General features: G+C 43.6%; 2 protein-coding genes across 2 annotated transcripts in view; one reads left to right on the forward strand and one right to left on the reverse strand.

The window, feature by feature from the left end:
• Window positions 1–1534: 1534 nt before the first annotated feature.
• On the reverse strand, window positions 1535–15457 carry SNUPN (snurportin 1). Its single transcript, XM_070763180.1, has 9 exons — window positions 15263–15457; window positions 13562–13736; window positions 12093–12267; window positions 7544–7648; window positions 6154–6250; window positions 5106–5203; window positions 4515–4592; window positions 4117–4197; window positions 1535–2578 (listed from the first exon to the last, which is right to left on the reverse strand). Exons 2-9 carry the CDS (start codon window positions 13717–13719, stop codon window positions 2258–2260), a joined length of 1113 nt encoding a protein of 370 aa, XP_070619281.1. The 5' UTR covers window positions 13720–13736; window positions 15263–15457; the 3' UTR covers window positions 1535–2257.
• Window positions 15458–19831: 4374 nt separating this feature from the next.
• The window catches only part of SNX33 (sorting nexin 33), a 13652-nt gene continuing 10100 nt past the window's right edge, over window positions 19832–23383 (forward strand). The window contains exon 1 of the mRNA XM_070763443.1: window positions 19832–22922. Within this exon, the coding sequence (XP_070619544.1) occupies window positions 21494–22922 (1429 nt within the window). The 5' untranslated portion in view covers window positions 19832–21493. The remainder of the gene's footprint in view (window positions 22923–23383) is intronic.

Here is a 23383-nt window from a genome sequence, read left to right on the forward strand (position 1 = left end):
GCTGTTGTGCACATTCAACTTTGTACGGAACAAAGTATTCCATGAGAATATTTCATTCATTCAGATCTAGGTTGTGTCCTTTGAGGGTTCCCTTTATTTTTTTGAGCAGTGTATATATTTGAAGATTTTTGCTCCCGAAAGCTATACTTGGGATTTGGCTTTGGATGAAAACGGCCACTTGGTGCAGAAGTTGGTGATAAATCAACGGCTTGTAGAAGGCCTGGTGTTGATGGGAACTTGGGAGGGGGTGATTTTCATGAGAGAGCAGATGCAGCCACAAAGCATTTTTTTTGAGAAGTTCAAGACCATCCTATGTCCACCACCTGGGCGGAAGCGGAAGGAGGACTTGCCGCACTGGCACAATGTGAGTGGGCAACGTGACAAGTTTGTGAGTGGGGGACAAAAGATGCAAATTTTTAACTAGGTGGGAAGATTCGGGCTCTTCCGTGTAGGGGCCAGGATGGCTCCGGAAATACATTGGAACTTTGAGGGATGCCTTGATTTGGACTCCGATTTAAATTTGGAGGTTACCTGGAACCTTGACACAAGGCTAACCCAATTTCCCAGCTTCAAAACACTTTTGGCTTTCTCACGCAAGGGACCTTGAATTCTCAGCGCTCCAAACACCTCGGGGAGAATTCGAGAAACTCAAGAATTTTTTTTAAAATGATGCCTGAATTTTCAGCTCTCCAAAGAGCCTCTTTAACACACACAAAAAATGCAAGAGGTCCCACAGTGTGAAGTCCAGCTCTAACATGGCTTAGGCCAAGTGTTGTCCAACACTGGCCACTTTTAAGACTTGTGGACTTCAACTCCCAGAATTCCCCAGCCAGAGTGTCCAACACTGGCCACTTTTAAGACTTGTGGACTTCAACTCCCAGAATTCCCCAGCCAGCGTGTCCAACACTGGCCACTTTTAAGATTTGAGGACTTCAACTCCCAGAATTCCCCGGCCAGCGTGTCCAACACTGGCCACTTTTAAGACTTGTGGACTTCAACTCCCAGAATTCCCCAGCCAGCATGTCCAACATTGGCCACTTTTAAGATTTGAGGACTTCAACTCCCAGAATTCCCTGGCCAGCGTGTCCAACACTGGCCACTTTTAAGACTTGTGGACTTCAACTCCCAGAATTCTCCAGCCAAGGCTGTAACTCTGAAGTTAAAAGGAACAAAAAACATTGAGGAATTAGGAGAGAATCAAGAATTATTTAAATCAGGAATCAGAAAATATTTGAAAACAAGCATTGGAAAATGATTCAAAAATGGGGGAGAATCAGGAACGAATTGGAACCATGAAGTATGTGAAACTTGAAATCAAGAAAGAATAAGAGAGTCTACAAATCAAGAACCAAAATATTTGAAATGAATCAGAAAATGTTCGAAACGAAGAATTTACTTGGATTCCTGGTTCATGTGTTGGACTAGCAATGAATTTTAATGACTTTGAATTTCTTAGCCCATGAAATCACCTGAAATCCAGGGCGATTAGGATTAGAAGAGTTGGTTAGAGAGGATGAATTGTTTTCCAAACTTCTTTCAGATCTTTCAAAAGTTCTTTTATTTAGTGAATCGCAGGAGCGCGACACCAACATTCCCAACACCAGTAGAATTAAGAGGGAAGCCCGAAGACTTCAGAATGTGAAAAGTGTCTTTTTAAAAAATCTATTCTGGATTTTCTTTCCTTTTTTATGTGAAGGGCGCACACCGTAGCTCCCTAACATGCAATCTGTGCAGTGATGACTGCAAGGTATGGTCAAAAAAGTCAAGATGGCGGCCACAGGTTGCGAGCAAGGCTCCGCCCACTATAAATCACCGCCACTCCGTGGCCATCTTGACTTTTTTGACTTTTTACCCTGCACTGGACCACCATTGACTCTAGATTGAAAAACTAACCTCCCTGCAATGCAAAATGGCACAATCCGTGTCTTTTTGTGTGTATTTTGTGTGTTTTGAAACTACACATTTCTTTCAAACGTGGAATCTGGTAGCAGTGAAACCCAGCGCAATCCAAAGTGTGTGTGTGTGTAAGTGTGTGTGTGTGACTTGAGAGAATTTGAACCCAGGTTTGTACCAGCTCGTCTTCCCAATTCGTTCAGAAATCCAGTGATGGACACGGATGTATTTGACTTTCATTTAAGAACGAACTGAGCAAACGGCAGCCTCTATTGTGTTTTTCCACCCAAAATGTTGAAGATGTAAATATTGTGCGGTTCCTATCTGTATTCTCGACCGATTTTGGTCACCTGGTGGTCTCCGATCACTTGTCCATCTGGCACTCCCCGTCAGATGAGACAGGCTGAGGTGCCTCCGCTTTGGGAGTGGACAAATGCTCCAGTTCGTAACGCCCGTCTTGCGAGGGAGGCTCATCGGCCGCGCCCGGCTGCTGGCTTTTGTTCCTCTTGTGCTCGATGATTTGCTGCAGCTGATGCCCTGCGTAGCCGGGCTTGGAGGTCAGAGGGCAGCTGGGCACCACGATGCCCAAGATGTCGGAGACCATGTAAGGGCGCAGCCAACCCACTAAGGGCGTGCTGCCGGGGTTGTAGTGGGTTTGTTTGTGGTAGAACAGGATCCCGTCTACCTACAAGGAGGAAACGGGAAGAAAACAGCTGGGTCCGCTTCAGGAGAAGGTGCGGCCATCCATGGGAAAGAGGGCAAAAAAGTCAAAATGGCAACCGAAACGCTGTGATTCTAGGCAAATGTATATTTTATGTACACTGAGAGCACTCCTTGTGCGTCCAGTCACACTTGGCCAATAAAGAATTCTATTCTATTCTATTCTATTTCTATTCCATCCCATACAAATGTCTCTTTTCTTTTATGTGCACTGAGAGCATCTGCACCAAAGACAAATTCCTTGTGTGTCCAGTCACACTTGACCAATAAAGAATTCTATTCTATTCTATTCTATTCTATTCCATCCCATATGTCTCTTTTCTTTTATGTGCACTGAGAGCATCTGCACCAAAGACAAATTCCTTGTGTGTCCAATCACACTTGGCCAATAAAGAATTCTATTCTATTCTATTCTATTTCTATTCCATTCCAAAGGTAAATTTTCTTTTATGTGCACTGAGAGCATCTGCACCAAAGACAAATTCCTTGTGTGTCCAATCACACTTGGCCAATAAAGAATTCTATTCTATTCTATTTCTATTCCATCCCATACAAATGTCTCTTTTCTTTTATGTGCACTGAGAGCATCTGCACCAAAGACAAATTCCTTGTGTGTCCAATCACACTTGGCCAATAAAGAATTCTATTCTATTCTATTCTATTTCTATTCCATTCCAAAGGTAAATTTTCTTTTATGTGCACTGAGAGCATCTGCACCAAAGACAAATTCCTTGTGTGTCCAGTCACACTTGGCCAATAAAGAATTCTATTCTATTCTAAAAAGGGGGGAACTTCTAGTAGTTTTGCCTGTCTTTTGCCACTAGGGGAGCTGTGTTTGTATGGAAAGCCCAGCAGGGGGAGCTCTACCCTTTGATGAAGCCTATTGCGGTCAGAGAGTGATTTTTACTAAAGAAGAATTCAGAAGTTGGTGGAAGGGACCTTGGAGGTCTTCTAGTCCAACCCGCTGCTTGAGTGGGAGATCTTAAACCAATCCAGACAAATGGCTATCCAGCTCTTCCTTAAAAAAAACTCCAATGAGGGAGGAGCCACAACTTCTGGAGGCAAATAGCGAATACCCAAATAGTGAGTGAGTTGTTAGCTAATGCTATTTTTTTTCTTTCTTTCTTTCTTTCTTTCTTTCTTTCTTTCTTTCTTTCTTTCTTTCTTTCTTTCTTTCTTTCTTTCTTCCCTCCTTTCCTTTCTTTCCTTCCTTCTTTCTTTCCTTCTTTCTTTCCTTCCTTCTTTCTTTCCTTCCCTAACTTTGCCCACTGCTAGCAGTTCAATCCTCACCAGGCTGTAAATGCTATTAATTAGCAGCTGAGGGTTTTTTCGTAATAAAAGATTGCTTTTAGATTTGTGTGTGTGCCTCCACTACTAAGCCAGTTAGTAGTGATTTATTGATTAAATTAAGTTCGTCCAAACTTGTTTGCTTGCTTACATTCATAACTGGGGGCAGAACAGACGACGTTAAGAGAAGCATTCACGCCAACCAGGCTGACTCACCTCGAAGGGGAAGTTCATGGCCAGAGCCTCACACAGGCTGGTTGTATTGCAGGAGTAGCTCTTGAGGCCCACGAACCTATACTGAGAAAGGAGCCCAAAAACAAAAGGTCAGCGCACACGCGGCCTCGGCCTTGTTTGATGGATGAATGGGAAATGGAGCCTCCAGGCCTAGAGGCAGTCTACAGGGGGTGGACAAAAAAATGGAAACCCTTGACTTTTTGGCATCATAATGTTTGAACATGTTCAAATCAATCAAAACTTGACATATTTTAATGTTTTTTTTAAAAAAAATCTGTTATTTGATTTTTTTTTTTTTAAACATCGAGGCCTCACTTTTTAAAAATCCAACCAGCTTCCACATTTTGGTCAAATTAAAATTAAAAATAAAAATGGCTCACTGGGTTAAGTCTGCTTTTCTCCGACAATTCCATCTCCTCTTCCATTTTGGAATGCAGCCAGAAGAATCTGAAATCTGTCTGGAGAAGGAAGGAGAGAAAAAGGAGACCCAGAGGTGTGAAGGGAAGGCCTTTTCTTCCTCCCCCAGGGTCATCCGCACACACCGGGCCTACAGAGGGCTCTTGGTTCAAGAAGGTATCTTGGGCTTTGGCCTGCACCTGTAAAACACCTGCTCAAGCATCTGCTGAGCTGAAGGAGAGGGCAGCAGAAGCTGTGGGCCCAGCCTCAGTAGCTCCGTAGCCTCCTTCTGCGGAAAGGCTGACCTCCAAGGAAGACCGATGAGGAGGTTCTGCCGGTTCAGAAGATAAAAACGCCCTCCCCCATCCTCCCGGAGGCTCTCTGGAAGCCAAAAACGCCCTCCCTGGGCCTCTGTGCGCGCCAAAAACCAGCTGGCCAGCACACACATGCCCGTTGGAGCTGAGCTAGGGCAACGGCTCGCGTGCCAGCAGATGTGGCTCTGCGTGCCACCCGTGGAACCCATGCCATAGGTTCAAAATCACTGACCTAGTGGGTGTGAGCTCGGCCGTAGTTACCTGGCAGTCATAAACAGGGTGTCCCCTCCAACACATCACGTCTAGGATGTAGTAGGTCTGCTGCACCTCGTTGTATATGCAGTCCAGGATGGTGTATTCTGTAAGGAACAGCAACCGAGATCGGCCTTTGTGTTAAGTTCTGACCGGATCATGTTATTACAAGTGGAAGAGGAAGTGATTAAAGGCCTAACAAGATACTGGCAAAATGAATTACGGATTAATGAAAGCGAGATGGAAGAAGTAGTAGAAAATATATATAAGATAAAGAACACAAGAATTAGAGAGGCGAGAAGGAAAATTTTACATAAATGGTATTTCACGCCAGTAAAACTAGCACACTTCCAGAGGAAAGGGAAAGGAAATTGCTGGCATGGTTGCCAAATAAAAGGAGTCTTTATGCATGTGCTCTGGGAATGCGTTGAAGCTCAAAAATTTTGGAAGGAAGTACAGAATGAAATAAATAATATGCTAAACATTAATTGGATAATCACGAAAGAATTAGCAACACTAGTTAAATATGGGGAATTACGAGAATTTAAAGAAATCAAAACAGCAGCTTTGGAAAGCGCTCAAGCAGTAGTGGTATTAGGGTGGAAGGACAGCAATAAATGGACAATCCAGAATTGGTACTGGTACATGGTGGACCACATCCACTTCGAAATTATGGAAGTAAGATTAAATAACTTTGATGAAAATAAATTGGAGAAGCTGATGGCACGATGGAATAAGGTGAAAAATTACATCTTAAGTAGAATTTATGACGACAATGTGAAAAATAAATTCCAATCACTTTTTGTATGTAAAGAAATGTAAACCGGAGCTAAGGAAGAAATTGAAACTTATTGCAAATAATTTAACCCCCTAAATGGTGGTGGGGTTTTATTGGTGTTGGGCACTTTTTCTTTAAGTATTTTTGTTTGTTTGTTGTAATAAAATTTAATAAAAATATATTTTTTTTAAAAATGACTGGATCACAAATCGGCGAGGTTGTGCAACAGCTGGCTGTGTTGATTTGTTTCTCACCAGGAGAAAAGAATTGGGAACTCACCTTTCCCGGTGGCTGAATTTTGCCGGTTCCCGCCAGGCAGAAGGGAAGGGAACCGATTGACGCAGAAGCCGCTTTTGGTGTAGGCTGCCGTGGAGCCCTGGAAGGACGAAAAGCGAGCGAGAAAACTGAGAACAGGGGGTGTGCGCGTGTGTGTTTTTCCCGGGGCAAGGGATTCATTTGACCTGGGCATCTTGGCTTAAGCTTGGGAGGACGAAGAGGAGGGAGAGGAGGAAGGAAGGAAGAGAAAGGAAAAAAGAAGAGGAGAAGGAAGGAAGAAGAAAGGGAAGGAAGAAGAGGATGAGAACAGGAGGAAAAGAAGGGAAAAGGAGGAGAAGGAAGAAAGAAGGAGAAAGGAAAAAAGAAGAGAAGGAAGAAAGAGAAAGGAAAAAGGAGAAGGAAGGAAGAAGGAGAAAGGAAAAAAAGAGGAGAAGGAAGGAAGAAGAAAGGTAAAGGAAGGAAGAAGAAGATGAGAATGGGAGGAAAAGGGAAAAAGAAGGGAAAAAGAGGAGGAGGAGAAGGAAGAAAGAAGGAGAAAAGAAAAAAGAGAAAGAAGGAAGGAGAAAGGAAAAGAAGAGGAGAAGGGAGGAAGAAGAAGGGGAAAAGGAGGAGGAGAACAGGAGGAAAAGGAAGAAAGAAGAAGGGAAAGGAAGGAGGAAGAGGATGAGAACAGGAGGAAAAGGGAAAAAGAAGGGAAAAAGAGGAGGAGGAGAAGGAAGAAGGAGAAAGAAAAAAAGAGGAGGAGAAGGAAGGAAGGAAGGGGAAAAGGAGGGGCAGAAGGAAGAAAGGGAAAGGAAGGGGATAAGAACAGGAGGAAAAGGAGGAAAGAAGGAGAAGGGAAAGAAGAGGAGGAGGAGGAAGAAAGAAGTAGAAAGGAAAAGAAGAGAAGGAGAAGGGAGGAAGAAGAAGGGGAAATGTAGGAGGAGAAAAGGAGGAAAAGGAAGAAAGAAGAAGGGGAAAAGGAGGAGTAGAAGGAAGAAAGAAAGGCGGGAAGGGAAGGAGGAAGAGGAGGAGGAAAAGAAAGGAGAAGGGAAAAAGAGGAGAAGGAAGAAAGGAGAAAGGAAAAAGAAGAGGAGGAGAAGGAAGGAAGGAAGAAGGGGAAAGGAAGGAGGAAGAGGAGGAGAACAGGAGGAAAAGGAAGAAAGAAGGGAAAAACGAGAACTAAGAGAAGAAGAGGAGGATGACCTCCTGCTTCTTCACATAGAAACACAAGTTGACCTACACAACGTCTCATCTTCTCCCCCATAACCATCTGAAGTAGTAGGTAAAGGCTGAGCGGCAGTGGCTCAGAGCTGCCCACAAAGTCTCCATGGCCAAGACCGAACATGACCCGGATTTTCCCATGGACCGCCCAACCCTCAATGCCAGGTTGGCTCTCCACCTGGTTCCTTACCTTGGAGGCCACCACAAGAGCTCTCTTCCCCGTCGGACACACCACGAAGAGCCACTCCTGGTCCAGGTCTGGGGGGACATCAATCAGCCACTCGGACAGCATCAGCTGTGGAGGAGAGGAGGCAGAGGGTGCAGAGGGTTTGAAAAACCCACCAAAAGACCCAGAAGGAGAAGAGCCACCATCTGACCCCAAGGAAGAAACACGAAGCGGAAGGTGAGTTCTTGAGCGCTTGCCGTGAATGCCCAAGATTTTCAGTTCTCCCCTGACATCTACAAGATCTGAAATCCCCCAACCGGTCAACCAATGACACATTCTACAACAGATTGTCAATTCCCATGACATCTGCCCAGACACAGGATTCGGCCAACCCAACTCCTGAATCAACAATCCTAAACCAACATCTTGAGGAGTCAACTCAGAAGTTGGATATTGAAGAGTCTCCCAGAAGGCTGACCTCTTCCCAATTCTTCCTTGGACTTTCATCAAACGAGACCCATAGAAGTTAATTTCTTTTTCTAAAAAAAATAATTGTTATTCCTTTATAAACTTTAAAAAATACAGAAAAAAACCCCAAATACAACCCAAAAGCAAAAATGAAACATATGTACATACATTTATACCCTTAAGATTATTTTATGGTACGGTATACAGTGTTCCCTCGATTTTCATGGGGGATGCGTTCCGAGACCGCCCACGAAAGTCAAATTTCCGCGAAGTAGAGATGCGGAAGTAAATACACCATTTTTGGCTATGGACAGTATCACAAACACTTTAAACCCCTAAATTACCATTTCCCATTCCCTTAACAACCATTTACTCACCATTATTACTGGTACTCACCATTGAATAAGGCACTTAGTGATCCTGATATTTATAAACATAATTATTTATTAACAATAAATTTTTTTTTTGTTATTTATTTGCAAAAATTATTAGTTTGCCGATGAAGTATGACGTCATCGGGTGGGAAAAACCGTGGTATAGGGAAAAAAACCGCAAAGTATTTTTTTAATTAATATTTTTTGAAAAACTGTGGCACAGGCTATTCGCGAAGTTCGAACCCGCGAAAATCGAGGGAACACTGTATTGACTAATATTTTATGCTTATTTATTATCTTTACTTATTTTTACCTGTTTGAGGAAGTGAACCTCCTCATCGGCAAATCTTTTGTTTACCAAAGATCAAACTAGCTTTCACCTCCCTAACATTAGATCAGCTGCCAAGGCTTAATTTTTCAATGGATCCCACTGTGAGTTAAAACCCCATCCTCAATACCAAATTCAAAAGTAATAAATTTAAACATTATTTATACATATTAAGATACAGCACCATTATACCATTGAAGGATAGATATATGAATGATAAAATGTTATGAAGAATTGGAAATGTATATATGTAATTGATGTATAACGAGGTAATAAAAGAACTAGACTTAAGCTGCACACCAAATTTACTACTCCTAGAGTAGTTCAAATGTAAATAACGATATCAAAATGCAATTGATAAAGCAGAGTGCTTTATTTTTTCTTTCTTAATTTCTTTTACACTTATTTTTTCCCCACTCTTTTTCTTCTTCTCTATTTAAATTTTCGTGTACGTTGTGTTGTATTATATGTATTGTAGTTGTGTGATTTTAATGTAAATATTTAATAAACTTTTTTCAAAAAAACAACAACCCCATCCTGGCTTGTGCTCGTGGGTGACCATGGCTTTTCTTTGTCCCAAAGTTGCTTTTTCTCAGAGGCAGCGGAGCTTTTTAAATTTGTCTTTGAAGACATTTTAAGCTTCTTCAGTTCTTGGAGGAGAAGTGAAACGTCTTCCAAAATAAAAACCAGAAAGTCCAACTGCCTGTTGAAAAAGTACCTTTGGGATGATTACGATCTCGAATCCAGAATCTCCATAGACCTGGGTTTTCTTTGAAACTTTTGGATGGCTTTTTCTCATCTTATTTCTCATCTTATTTTTTCACCTTGAAGAATATAAAGCTTAGGGAGTTATTAAGAAATAAGAACATGAAATGAATAAGCAGCCTTGGGCAGCCTCTGTAAAACAAAACAAAAAAATTAAAGGAAACCATATGTGTAACAAAGAGACCTTGAAGTTAATGAGAAGATTTGGTTGCCTGGGTAGATAATTTTCTGGGGAGTGATAAGAATGGCCTTGCTGAGCAACCTAGCCATCAAAATAATTAATACTACAGTAATGAAGGTGACAGGATCTACAGAAATGGCTAAACTTGTTTGCGCAAAGAAACTACAAATATCTACATTTTATCCGCGACTGGAAGCCCCTTAGGGACTTCAGACAAAAAGGGGGGAAAACAGAACTTGTGATTTATAGTTTTGATGAAAAGGAAGGATAGGTTATAGAAAGAAATGAGTCTTGATACAACTTTAGTTAAAATATAATCGTACTTATAACTCCTCTGAAGATGTGCAGAAGTCAGTTCTTTACAAATTTTTAAATTTATTTTATTTATTCACTTTTTCCATTTTAAAACACCGTAATAATTTTAACCAGATCTACACCTTATCTCTTACACTGCATCTATTTTGTGAATATAAATTTTAAGGTTCACTTAATTCTATTCTTCGTGCGTTCTTTCACATTGTATCACACAACATTAATTTTTACTTTCAGTCCAATTATAACATTTATTCCAGGTTTCATAATATTCTGAATTATTTAGTCCCTTGATCTCCATTGTCAGTCTGTCCCATTCTGCACACACACACACAAGTGTGCGTATTTATTTCTGCACACAATAAATACGCACATTTTGTCTATGATTAAGTTTTCTTTTTTCTAACTATTTTTATTGATTTTCAAAAAGACAGACAAGCACATACAACATTAAACATTTAAGGAGCTACCATTGCTCCGCTTGCCGTAGAAGTCTAACTAATACAGAAATATAAAAAACCTAATTGTAGTCAGCTCAAAACAGAAATGCCACACATGTAAGTTACATTCTTGTTAGATTCAACTCTATATTTATAATATTAAACTTATTAATTATTTTTTTTTATATTTTAAGATATTCTATACTTATACAAAAGGAAAAGGGAAAAATTATTAGTAATACAAAAGAAAAAGAAATGAAAGAATATACACTTCTAAGTTAGTTATACTATTTACTATTTCATTGATTAAGTTTTCTGGTGGTACTGTGTTATTTATTGTGCATATTTTTAAATATTTTCTTCTTTCTACTTTTCTTTTCTGTCCTTTTTTCCACCTTTTACTTTTTCTTTTATTCCTCCCTTTTTTTCTCGTTCTACTTTAGTTTGTCTTACTTCTTACTACTCTTGTTAAAACTTTGAATAAAACATGAATATATGTATTTTAAAAAAATGAACAACAGGAAATAAACTCTCTAGGAAATTTTTCTGAAATGCAAGGTCCTTTTCAGGATAGAAAGTGACTACGGAGAACCGAGTCTCTGTTTTCCTGGGGAATAATTTTGTTTAGAAGTTTGATTACCCATCTGATCAACAGAAATAAAAACAGGAAGGAAAATTATAAATAATTTTAGGTCTGATAGTTGTTCATTCCATGGTGTTTTTTTTTTAAGAATTTAGACTATCTGAAAATCATTTAAAAGTCTTTAGGAAAGAAGGAATTCAGCGTGGGGGAAAAACTCCCAGGATTTTCACAAGCTGATTATTATTTATTTTCATGACTGCGTTTATAAACACACAGAAAATGTTTAGACACCAATATTTCTCTTTCTCTGTGGGATCTTATCATTATTTTAAAGTTTGAAGAACAATGTAACACAAAGTTGCCAAAGTATTGTGTAAGGCGTATGGAAAATATTTATTTATTTAGATTTCTATGCCGCCCTTCTCGAGATTTAAAAAACAAAACCAAACCCCAGTTGTTTTATTGTATCAAACCAAGATTTTTTTAAAAAAAAAACCTGCATGTGAAAATATGATTACATCAAAAAATTAAGACTTTCCACTTTCTGCTCTAACGTAAAGTTTATTTTAGGTACGAAGAAGTATTTCTTTCCTGTTTCTTTGTTTTTGCTGTTTTGTTTACTTTTCTTTAAAAAAAACCATTCAATGCGTGTGTTACTTTAAAGGCTATTTTACGGGTTTTAAACAGTCTTTTTATATTGTTTTTAGATGTTGCACACCGCCCAGAATCCGGAAGGAGTTGGGCGGCCTATAAGTTAGATTAATAAATAATAATAATAAAGAAATAAATAAAAGGGAAGAAAAAAACTGCAACAACTAGAAACAAAATTATTGGGCCACCTTGCAGGCTGTTTCACCACTTCTATCAACTTTACATTTTGACAACGTTTTGATTTATTTATTCCACTGTCAGCTACGGAACGATGCCGCTGTAAAAACCCAACTTCTATTTCCTAGGTTTTCTTAGGAACCTTTTGGAGGCATCAATGACTTTGCTGAACGAAAGAAATATCGCAATCACCCATCTCTTGCAATAACCTGTTTCTTATTCTTATTCTAGACCACTCACACATAAAATGACAACAATGAAAAAGAAAAGAAGGGAACGTTTTCTCCGGCTTACCTGGTTGGCATATCGTTTGGGTAGCTTCTTCACAATGTCTAGCTCCATGTCTTCATTATCTCCATCAGCCTTGTCTGTCTCTCCCTCCTTCTTCTCCTTCTCCTCTTCCTCCTCTGTGTAAGTCCAGTCGTCCTCTGCGAGCCTTCTGGCATGGTTTATATAGTCCAGCCGCTTACTAGAGAGAGAGAGAGGGAGAGAGAGACACACACACAGACACACAGAGAGAGACAGAGAGACAGAGAGAGAGGGGGGGGGGAGAGAGAGACACAGAGAGAGAGACAGAGAGAGAGAGAACTAAAATTAAGTTTAACCCTACATGGGAAGAAATGCGTTAAAGGGACAGTAAGGAGGTGAGCTCAACGTTTAGAAGCTCTGCAGAGAAATGAATAAACTGACTATTGATCTACAAGCTAAGGAAGAAATGGAATCTTATAAATGGTATAATTGGTTAGATTGCAAAAACCAAATAAAACAATGAATGAGAAACACCAAAATAAAATGCAAGATACATTTTAACAGATAAATATAAAGAAAATACATAGATTTTTAACCAATGAATAAGATAATGACGTCGATAAGTGGAACAAAATTAAGGAATCATTTAAGAGAGATAAGTTGAAGAACCAATGGTACTATCGATATAATGGTATGCAGCGCTACAAAAATATTAATATTACAGGTTTATGTCTTTTTGTCTATGCTGTTATATGTTGATGTTATGTAGAGCTAGGTGTATGTTTATTTTGTATACATTTGTATACATTTATACATTGTATAAATATGTATATATTTATGTCTTTTTAAAAAAACATTTAATAAAGATTGTTTTTTTCAAAAGAGAAGCTATTTTTATTTTTATTATTATTCTGCAGAAAGGGTTTCCTTGGGAAGGAAAATGGGCTTGATTTCCTTGAATGTAGGAAGTCGTCGCTAAAGGACGGATCCCGTAAAAATTGTTTGAAGCTATGATGGATCTCAAAAAAAGAGAGAAGGAGGGAAAGGGGGAAAGAGGGAGGGAAGGAAAATGGAGGGAGGACCGTGAGAAGGAAGGATGGAAGGAGAGAAAGAAAGAGGGAGGGAAGGAAGGAAGGGAAATGGAGGGAGGATAGAGAAGGAAAGAAGAAAGTACCGGTAACTAAGTCCCAACGTCATGTTTTAATTGCTATGGTCCTTTTTAGTCTGAGTTGCCCTTTATAAATTTTTGTTTAAACTGCTTTTTATTTATTTAAATTTCAATACATTCTGCACAGAAGCAAAACACATGTCAAAATCACTCTCTCGTGCGCATTCGCTCGCTAGATTTTGCTTCCTGTGCATCCGTAGAAGCAAAAACCCGCTGCGACGCGCTTGCGCATGCAGGAGAACAGAAGCTGAGCGCATGGTGCAACTTTCGCTACCGATGCGCTGTTCTCCTCTGTACCCGTAGCAGCCTACTCCTGGCGGGGAGGGCACGGGGGAAGCTCTCTTACGTCTTCTGATACTCCAGCAGCCGCCGGCGTCTCTCGCCCTGCTCCAGGGAGCTGTACTTGGGCTTGTATTGGGCCAGGCGCGGGTGGGGAGCGGCGGGGCTGTTCAGGTCCTGCGAGACGACAAAGTTGCAGGCCAGAGCCTGGCTCAGCTCCTCCATTCTTCCTCCGGGGCAGCCTGGAGGGAGGCAGGAATAGAACAAAATATCGCAGGTTAACAGCGCAAGAAGCAAAGGCACGCCGGAATCTCACGAGGGGAGGCGCACAAGTATGAGATTTCGGCGATTTTCTGCTTTCAAGCATGCACAGGGAGCAAAAAAAAAAGACCAAAGGTTCAAGAAAGCAAGATGGCGGTGCCTGAAGGACTGGCACTGGAGCAGCCGCGTGCAAAATATTTTTCTTTATTTTATTCCTTATTTGTTAGATTTTTATGCCGCCCTTCTCCTTATCTCCAATTCAATTTATTAGATTTTGTATGCCGCCCTTCTCCGAAGACTCGGGGCAGCTAAAATATGTATTTTGAACATGTGTCACCCATTGAGTGATTGTATCAAGTGAAGTTGCTCCTTGTACTTACAACCGTCTTGTAAGATTTCCCCAGGATGCTGCATTTATTGATTGATTGATTGATTTTGTCCATTACACAATGAGGGTTGTATTGGGTATACATATAGTAAATATATAATGAAGGTTGTTGATTTTTATTAATATTGACTGTTACTTCATTGCTTATTTGACCCCTATGATAATCATTAAGTGTTGTGCCACATGATTCTTAACAAAGGTATCTTTTATCTTATGTACACTGAGAGCATATGCACCAAAGACAAATTCCTTGTGTATCCAATCACACTTGGTCAATAAAATTCTTCTTCTTCTTCTTCCTCTTCTTCTTCCTCCTCCTCCTCTTCTCCTTCTACAAATTCCCCAAGACAAATTCCTTGTGTGTCCAATCACACTTGGCCAATAAAATTCTATTCTATTCTATTCTATTGAGGATATACTCATAGAAAAATATATCTAAGAAAGAAGAAAAGAGGAGAAATAGGAATAAAGTATATCAATGAAAGAGTAGAATAAATATAGGAAAGAATAACGGTATAGTATGGGACAGTGTTTCCCAACCTTGGCAGCTTGAAGATAGTTGGACTTCAACTCCCAGAATCCCCCAGCCAGCGAATGCTGGCTAGGGAATTCTGGGAGTTGAAGTCCTGCTATCTTCAAGTTGCCAAGGTTGGGAAACACTACTATAGAGATCAAAATTTGGGTTGCTTAGCAACCAGGAATGCATGGACATCAGTTTGCAGCATCTTCCAGAGCCAGCCAGCTTCCAACCAGCAAAGTCAATTGGGGGCAGCTTTGGCACTCCCCCCCCCAAAAAAAAGAGGGATGGGGGCAGCAATACCCATCATCCCCAGCCAGGATGGGAACTGTAGTCCCCATCTTTCCTTGCAAGGGTAGGAAGAACAGAGAGGATTCCAAAGAGGGAGGGAAGAGGATAACTGCCCCCTCCCCACACACACTCCCATCTCAGAAGTCGGCTTTCAATGCACTCTGTACATGGCCAGGGAACTGGTGTGTTTTTTTTTTTTTTTTTAAATTATCATCGTTTTTATTGCCCCAACCCGGGAACCAGGACCAGGGAGGGAAAGGAGGAGACAAAAAAACCCCGCCCGGAGGTCATCCCCACCCATCGGCGCTTACCCGACCCAGTCTCGCTCGCTTCCCAACGGGATTCGAACCCGCGGACTCGCCTTCCCAGAGAGCGCGCGGCCAACGGATGCGCACTTTCCGTCCCGCCTCTTCCGCCATGGCGTCACTCGCCGGCGCGAAAGGGGGCGGAGCTTCCGGAAAGGCCTTTTTCCTTCTTCGCCTTTCTCTCTCGGCCGTCCTCCCTCCGCTCGGAACTTGCGAGCGGCGCATGCGCGCGGTTTTAAATGGCAGCAACCTCCACCTGGCTTCGTTTGGAAGCCGCCGTTTGGAGGCCTGCGCGATCAAGGGGCGGGGCTAAACTAGAGCTTTCCCCTTCCTTTCACCCAGCATCCTCTTCTTCGAGGTTGTGTGTTGTGGGTGCCTAACCACCCTGAAATGTGGCTTGCAATCCAAGCTTTCCAATTTTGTTTTTAACTAGTGTTTTGTGCAACATGGCTGCTTTAAGAGGGGTGGACTTCAACTCCCAGAATTCCCCAGCCCGCTTTGCTTGGGTTCCTGGCTTGGCTTGGCTTGCTGAGGAATTCTGGGAGTTGAAGTCCACCCCTCATAAAGCAGTTGAATTGCACAAATAGTAATAGCCTTTAGACTTATATACTGCTTCACAGTATCAGCCTCTTGTTTCCAACAATCTGGGTCCTCGTTTGAGGAAGGAAGGAAGGAAGCAGACAAGAAAGGAAAGAAGGAAAGGGAAGGAAGAAAGAAGAAAGAAAAGGAAAGAAGGAAAGGGAAAGAAGGAATAGTAATACCCTTAGACTTATATACTGCTTCCTAGTGCTTTAACCGCTCTCCCTAAGCGGTTTACAATATCAGCCTGTTGTCTCCAACAATCTGGGCCCTCATTTGAGGAAGGAAGGAAGGAAGCAGACAAGAAAGGAAAGAAGGAAAGGGAAGGAAGAAAGAAGAAAGAAAAGGGAAGAAGGAAAGGGAAAGAAGGAATAGTAATACCCTTAGACTTATATACTGCTTCCTAGTGTTTTAACAGCCCTCCCTAAGTGGTTTACAGTATCAGCCTGTTGTCTCCAACAATCTGGGCCCTCATTTGAGGAAGGAAGGAAGCAGACAAGAAAGGACAGAAGGAAAGGGAAGGAAGAAAGAAGAAAGAAAAGGGAAGAAGGAAAGGGAAAGAAGGAATAGCAATAGCATTTAGACTTATATACTGCTTCCTAGTGCTTTAACCGCTCTCCCTAAGCGGTTTACAATATCAGCCTGTTGTCTCCAACAATCTGGGCCCTCATTTGAGGAAGGAAGGAAGGAGGAAAGAAGGAAAGGAAGAAAGAAAAGGAAGGAGAGAAGGAAAAAAAGGGAAGGAAGGAATAGCAATAGCACTTAGACTTATATACCGCTTCCTAGTGCTTTAACAGCCCTCTCTAAGCGGTTTACAGAATCTGCCTCTTGCCCCCAACAATCTGGGTCATCGTTTGAGGAAGGAAGGAAGGAGAAAAGGAAGGAGGAAAGACGAAAAGGAAAGGAAGGAAGAAAAGAAAAGATGGAGATTTTGTCAATTCCGATGGTTTTCAAATGTCCGCTGAGATCCTTTGGCACTGTGCCCAGCGTGCCAAGTACCACTGGGACCACCTTCACTGGCTTATGCCAGAGTCGTTGCAGCTCGATTTTTAGATCTTCGTATTTCACTAATTTCTCTAGGTGCTTCTCCTCAATTCTGCTGTCCCCTGGGACTGCGATGTCGATGATCCATACTTTCTTTTTCTCCACAATCACAATCACAATGATTATTGTTGTTGTTGTTGTTGTTGTTGTTGTTATTATTATTATTATTATTATTATTATTATGTATTTGCCAAACTTATATAGGATAGTAGTTTGTATAAACATAAGTGTTGTAATCATAGATTTTTAAGCATTGAAATTTGGAAATAAAATATTGCTGCAGAGTGATGTTTTAAGCCTAAATTATGTGCTGAATAAAATCTTAATTCTTCCTCTATGGAAAGGCAACAAAGTCTAGGCTCAGTAAGCAAGCTGCAGACCATGTATGGACTTGGTATAAAACCTATAGAACTTCCATATAAGGATGCATTACTGACATTCCTTTGCAATCACACAATCAAGGGAAAAAGCAAGGAATGTAGCTTCTGAGAAGCTTGCCTTATAAGGTACAAAAGTAAATAGTTGCTGGAGAATGGTTTAATGTATGTGGCGTTCGCAATTGGTTATTCTGTACCAGATGTCAGAACTGTGAAAACACAATAAATAGGAGAGACCTTGATCTATTTGAGGTCGTCCTCCCATCGAGAAAACTTTCTCTCTGTCATTTCATTCTGATGTGACAATCATGGCATGCTGTGCCTCCCTAGAGGGTGACCCACCTGGGGAGGGCGGAATGCTTTCACGTAAGTAAAAGTAATTATAGCCTAGCTCTGTTAAAAAAGTGCTATTGCTAACATAAGTCCAAGGAAAAGGGCAGCATAAAAATCAAATAAATAAATAAAGCCAGGGTGGCGCAGCAGGTAGAGTGCTGTACTGTAAGCCACTGAAGCTGACTGTACACCTGAAGGTCAGCGGTTCAAATCTCATCACCGGCTCAAGGTTGACTCAGACTACTTCTTCTTCTTCTTCTTCTTCTTCTTCTTCTTCTTCTTCTTCTTCTTATTATTATTATTATTATTATTATTATTATTATTATTATTAAACGATAAATGCTATTGCTAATTTGCACAAATCCAAGGAACCGGGGTGGCGCAGCAGGTAGAGTGCTGTACTGCAGGCCATTGAAGCTGACTGTAGATCTGTAGGTCAGCGGTTCAAATCTCATCACCGTTGACTCAACCTTCCATCCTTCCGAGGTGGGTCCAGTGAGGACCCGGATTGTGGGGGCCATAGGCTGGCTCTGTTTTTAAAAAGTGCTTTTGCTAACATGTTGTAAGCCACCCTGAGTCTAAGGAGAAGGGCAGCATAAAAAAAATATTGAATAAATAAATATTCCTTCCTTCTTTCTAAGGTGGGTAAAATGAGGACCCGGATTGTGGGGGCAATAGGCTGGCTCTGTTAAAAAGTGCTATTGGTAACATGTTGTAAGCCGCCCTGAGTCTAAGGAGAAGGGCGGCATAAATATTGAGTAAGTAAGTAAATAAGTAAATAAATAAACAAACAAACAAACAAACACAGTAGGACAGGGACAATAGGCACAAGGGTGCACTTATACACGCCCCTTACAGACCTCTTAGAAACGGGGAGAGGTCAACTGTAGGCGATCTAAGGTTAAAGTTTTTAGTAAATAGCAAAAATTTAAATAGTAAAGATTTAGACTGAAGCCAACGCAATGTAATTTTTGGTGATTTTCTACTATGTTTTGTTTATGGTGATGTAACTCTATGATGCATGGAGGAGAAAAATGAAATTAAAAAGAAACACACTCCGGGTAATATTTCAGATAGTTGGCATTCAACCACCACCCGAGCTCCCCCCAAATCCACGCACGATGATGCTTTCTCTGCGGAGAGGTGAAAGCAAGATAGAGCAGTGTTTCCCAACCTTTGGTAACTTGAAGATATCTGGACTTCAACTCCCAGAATTCCCCAGGAGTTGAACCCCAGATATCTTCAAGTTGCCAAGGTTTATTTTTTTAAAATTTATTTTTATTTATTTATTTTGTCCAATACACAGTGAGGGTTTTAGTGGGTATATATCTATATACACATAGTAAAATACATGATGAAGGTTTTAGAGGAGATACTCATAGTAAAATATATCTAAGAAAGAATAGAAAAGAAGATATAGTAATAGAACACATCAATGAAAGAATAGAAGAAGAGATATAGGAATAGAAGAAAGGTATAGGAGATATAGGAGAGCAATAGGACAGGGGACGGAAGGCACTCTAGTGCACTTGTACTCGCCCCTTACTGACCTCTTAGGAATCTGGAGAGGTCAACCGTAGATAATCTAAGGGTAAAGCGTTGGGGGTTTGGGGATGACACTATGGAGTCCGGTAATGAGTTCCACGCTTCGACAACTCGGTTACTGAAGTCATATTTTTTACAGTCAAGTTTGGAGCGGTTAATATTAAGTTTAAATCTGTTGTGTGCTCTTGTGTTGTTGTGGTTGAAGCTGAAGTAGTCGCAGGACGTTGCAGCATATGATCTTGTGGGAAACACTGACATAGAGAAAAGGGCTGGACTCGCCGGTCGCCCTTCCCAATCCCGGCCGCGCAGGGTTTAAAGGGGGCCGGCTGGCCGTGCCAGGACCGAGCCGGAGCGTCAAGGCGGCGCCCACGGCGGCTGCCAATAGAGGGCGGCCGCAGGTCGGCCCCCACCCGCCTGCTGCGTCCTCCGCGGGTCGCTTTTGCGCCCGGCGGCTTTGGCAAAAAAAAAGTTCGCAGCTGCAGCAGCTGCGCGCCGCCCGTGCGTCATGGAACGGCCCGGCGGCTGAGCTGCGCTCGGGAGCGCGGAGGCAAAACCTTGTGGTTTGGTTACCCTACGGAAGGGGTTGACCGTCTGCGCGCCGCCCTCGGCCCGGGAGACCCGGCTGCTGCCGCTGCCCGGGGACGCACGGAGGAATCTCCCCCCTTGTCATCCCTGCGGAGAGGCGTTGCGCCCCAGCGAGCGGGTCGCGAGGTTGGCCGGCCTCGTTGCAGCGCAACGCTGCCGCGCGGTCCTCTGCGGGCGAAGAACCGTTTGGCTGCGCTCGAGGGAGCCCCGGATCGCGTCAGGTGCCTCGGCCAGCCCGGCGCCACCGGAGGAGGGACTCCGCCGGCGCCCTGTCCTGTTGTCCCCGCGGCTGTCGCTCGTCCCTCCCGGAAGCGCTTGCGGTGGAACCGGTTGGACAGCCTGCCTGCCCGGCCAAGCCGTCGGCCCCGCGCGCCTCTCCAAAAAAAAGAAGAAAAGAGGGGGGGTCTCCTCCGCCTCCCCTCTTTGGTCTCCCTGCCGGTCCTGCCAACTTTCTTCCCGACTTCTCCAAGCTCTGCGGTGGATGGATGTCCCTTCTTCCTCTCCTGGCCTTCCACCCTCCTCCTCCTCTTCCTCGCGCAAGCGGCTTTGCGGCGAAGCCAAGCGGGCGCACGGAAACCCAGTCTCCAGGGCAGCGGCTCCGCGCGTCCCTCCTCTTGATTTCTGATTTCTACCCACTCTGCTTGAAATCTACTCTGTTGGCGATTTGTTTTGAACGCTGTCCTGGTTTCTAAACGGCTGGAAATCGACTAGGGAGAGCGAGCGAGCGAGAGAGAAAGAGCGAAAACAACAAAAGAGACGTCTTCAATGCGCCCCGAGGGATTTTACGCTTGGCTGGTGGATCTGAATCGGTTTGCGGAAAGCTCTTCGGTGGATTGAGAGGGGGACACCTCGGTGGGTGAACTCTTTGCTTGGTTTTACGCTGGGGGTCTTCTTTCTTGTCCCAAAGTCTCAGATCCTGCGAAGAGGTAAAACTTTCTATTTAGGGGGCTGTTTTCCCCCCCTTTTCTCCCCCTCCCCACCTCTTCCTTTTTCGTGGCGTGGACAAAAAAACAAGGGCTGCCTTAGAGAGACGACAACAGATTCACGTGGACTTTGTTGTGTGGTGTGGACCGAGGCGTGACCTCTGGATGGAGAGGAGTGATTTGTAAGCTTTTTCAAACATTTTTTCCTCCACCCTTCGGGAGTCTTGGTGGGTTTCCAGCCAAATCCATCAGGGATTATTAATGATTCAGCCTTGCAAAAACATTTCTGGTTCATAACAGCAGGGACTTTTCTTCCTGCTTTTTTCCCCCTTTTCCAGAAAGAAACTTGGGCTGAAAGGCTGAAAAATCCTGAATTGCCCTGTATTTCTCTTTAATGTTTAGAGAGAGAGAGAGAAAATAGACCCACCAGTTTTCTTAATTGTGGACCAAACAGATTTAGAACACGGAGACCTCTTCGGATCGAGATGCTTAATTCTGACCTGTAATTTCCAAGGAGACCTGAGATACGGCTACAGTAATGAGCCTTTTCTGGTTTGCCTGCTCCCCGCCTGAGGTCTGCGACCCTGAGAAAAATGCTCTTTGCTTTGCCCCGTTCTTAACCTCCCTCCGCTGATTGGGAAAGCAACTGCCCCCGTCTTAAACCTCCTTCTATAAAAACAGAAAACACCAGATGGTTTTGTTCTTTGGACATAGTCCCCTTTGGCTCTTCGTTTCGAGACATTTTTGCCGCAGGCCTTGTTAGCTTCCTGGGGACAGAAAGCCCCCTTTTCAACAGCACCCAGGAGGGGTTGGGGGGGGGCAGAGACCCGGCTGCCTCACCGGACACCCCCATGGCAATCCGGGCTCGGGCGCTTTACGATTTCCAGAGCGAGAACAAGGAAGAGATCAGCATCCGCGAGAATGAAGAGTTGGTGCTTTTCAAAGAGAGGTCGCTGGACGGCTGGCTGCAAGGCACCAACTCTCGAGGGGAGACGGGCCTGTTCCCGGCCTCGTACGTCGAGATCCTTCGCTCCCGGTCCTCCTCCACTTACACCAACAGTCCCGCTGGGTCTCCTGGAAACGGCTCCTCCTTCTACGTCCCGCCGTCCAACCCGGGCATTACCCACCAGGGCAGCTTCGAAGATGACGACGATGACTGGGACGATTGGGACGATGAAAGCACGGTGGCGGAGGAACCCAGGAGCGCGACCGGGAGCAACGGACACCCCTCACCACGCCTGTCCTGCCCCAGGCCCTACGCTCACCCCAACAACGTCGGCGGTCGGGCGAAGCCGTCTCTGGAGCGCCAGGACAGCATCGGCTCTTCCAAGAGAGGAAGCGTGGTGAGCCGGAACCTCAACCGTTTCTCCAGCTTTGTCCGCTCCGGAGTGGAGGCCTTCGTTTTGGGCGATGTGCCCATGATGGGCAAGATCTCCGAGGCCTACTACATCGATATGGGCTCGAAAGGCCCGCAGTGGAGAGCCAGCCCACACCCGTTCCTCTGCTCCGTGGAGGAGCCCACCAAACAGACCAAGTTCAAAGGCATCAAGAGCTACATCTCCTACCGCCTGACGCCCAGCAACGGCAACTCGCCGGTCTACCGGCGCTACAAGCACTTCGACTGGCTCTACAACCGCCTGCTGCACAAGTTCACCGTCATCTCGGTACCCCACCTGCCGGAGAAGCAAGCCACGGGGCGCTTTGGGGAGGACTTCATCGAGAAGCGCAAGCGGAGGCTGATCCTGTGGATGGACCACATGACCAGCCATCCTGTGCTCTCCCAGTACGAGGGGTTCCAACACTTCCTCAGCTGTGGGGACAACAAGCAGTGGAAGATGGGAAAGCGCCGGGCGGAGAAGGACGAGATGGTGGGCGCTAGCTTCCTCCTAACCCTCCAGATCCCAAGCGAGCACCAAGACCTGCAGGACGTGGAGGACCGAGTGGACACCTTCAAGGCCTTCAGCAAGAAGATGGACGATAGCGTCCTGCAGTTGACCGGCGTGGCTTCGGAGCTGGCCAGGAAGCACGTTGGCGGCTTCCGCAAAGAGTTCCAAAAACTGGGCAATGCTTTCCAAGCCCTCAGCCAAGCTTTCCAGATGGACCCACCCTACAGCTTCGATGCCCTCAACAACGCCATCTCCCACACGGGGAAGACCTACGAGGTGGTGGGGGAGATGTTTGCCGAGCAGCCCAAGAACGACTTGTTCCTCCTGTTGGACAGCCTTTCCTTGTACCAGGGGCTCCTCTCCAACTTCCCAGACATCATCCATCTTCAAAAAGGTAAGGGTCCTGCCCTTTTATTTTATTTTTTAAATTTGACTTACGTGCCACCCAATCCCGCAGAACTCCGGGCACCACAATAAAAGAAAACCCCTACACAATAAAAATTCGAACAATGGGCGCTCTCTGACGAAATGAAATTCAAGGATTAAAGAAGGGAAGGTTCTACATTTAGGCAAGAAAAACAAAACACACAGGTACAGTATATGTGGTACATGGCTCAACAGTAGTATCAATCAATATCAATATCAACTTTATTTGATTAGTCAATCGACCATATCAAAGCGAGGAAAAGGACCACATCGGTCGTCATAAAACTGTGACTGGTTAAAATACAACAAAATTGGCTACAATAGAGGGAATTTGAATAAATAATAAGTTAAAATGCAGTATAATATGCTAAAACTGAGTAGTAAAACATGAGAATATAACTCGTGCAAAGGATTATATTAAACAAATCT

Source organism: Erythrolamprus reginae, chromosome 10 (genome assembly GCF_031021105.1).
Source record: "Erythrolamprus reginae isolate rEryReg1 chromosome 10, rEryReg1.hap1, whole genome shotgun sequence".
Lineage (NCBI taxonomy): Eukaryota > Metazoa > Chordata > Lepidosauria > Squamata > Dipsadidae > Erythrolamprus > Erythrolamprus reginae.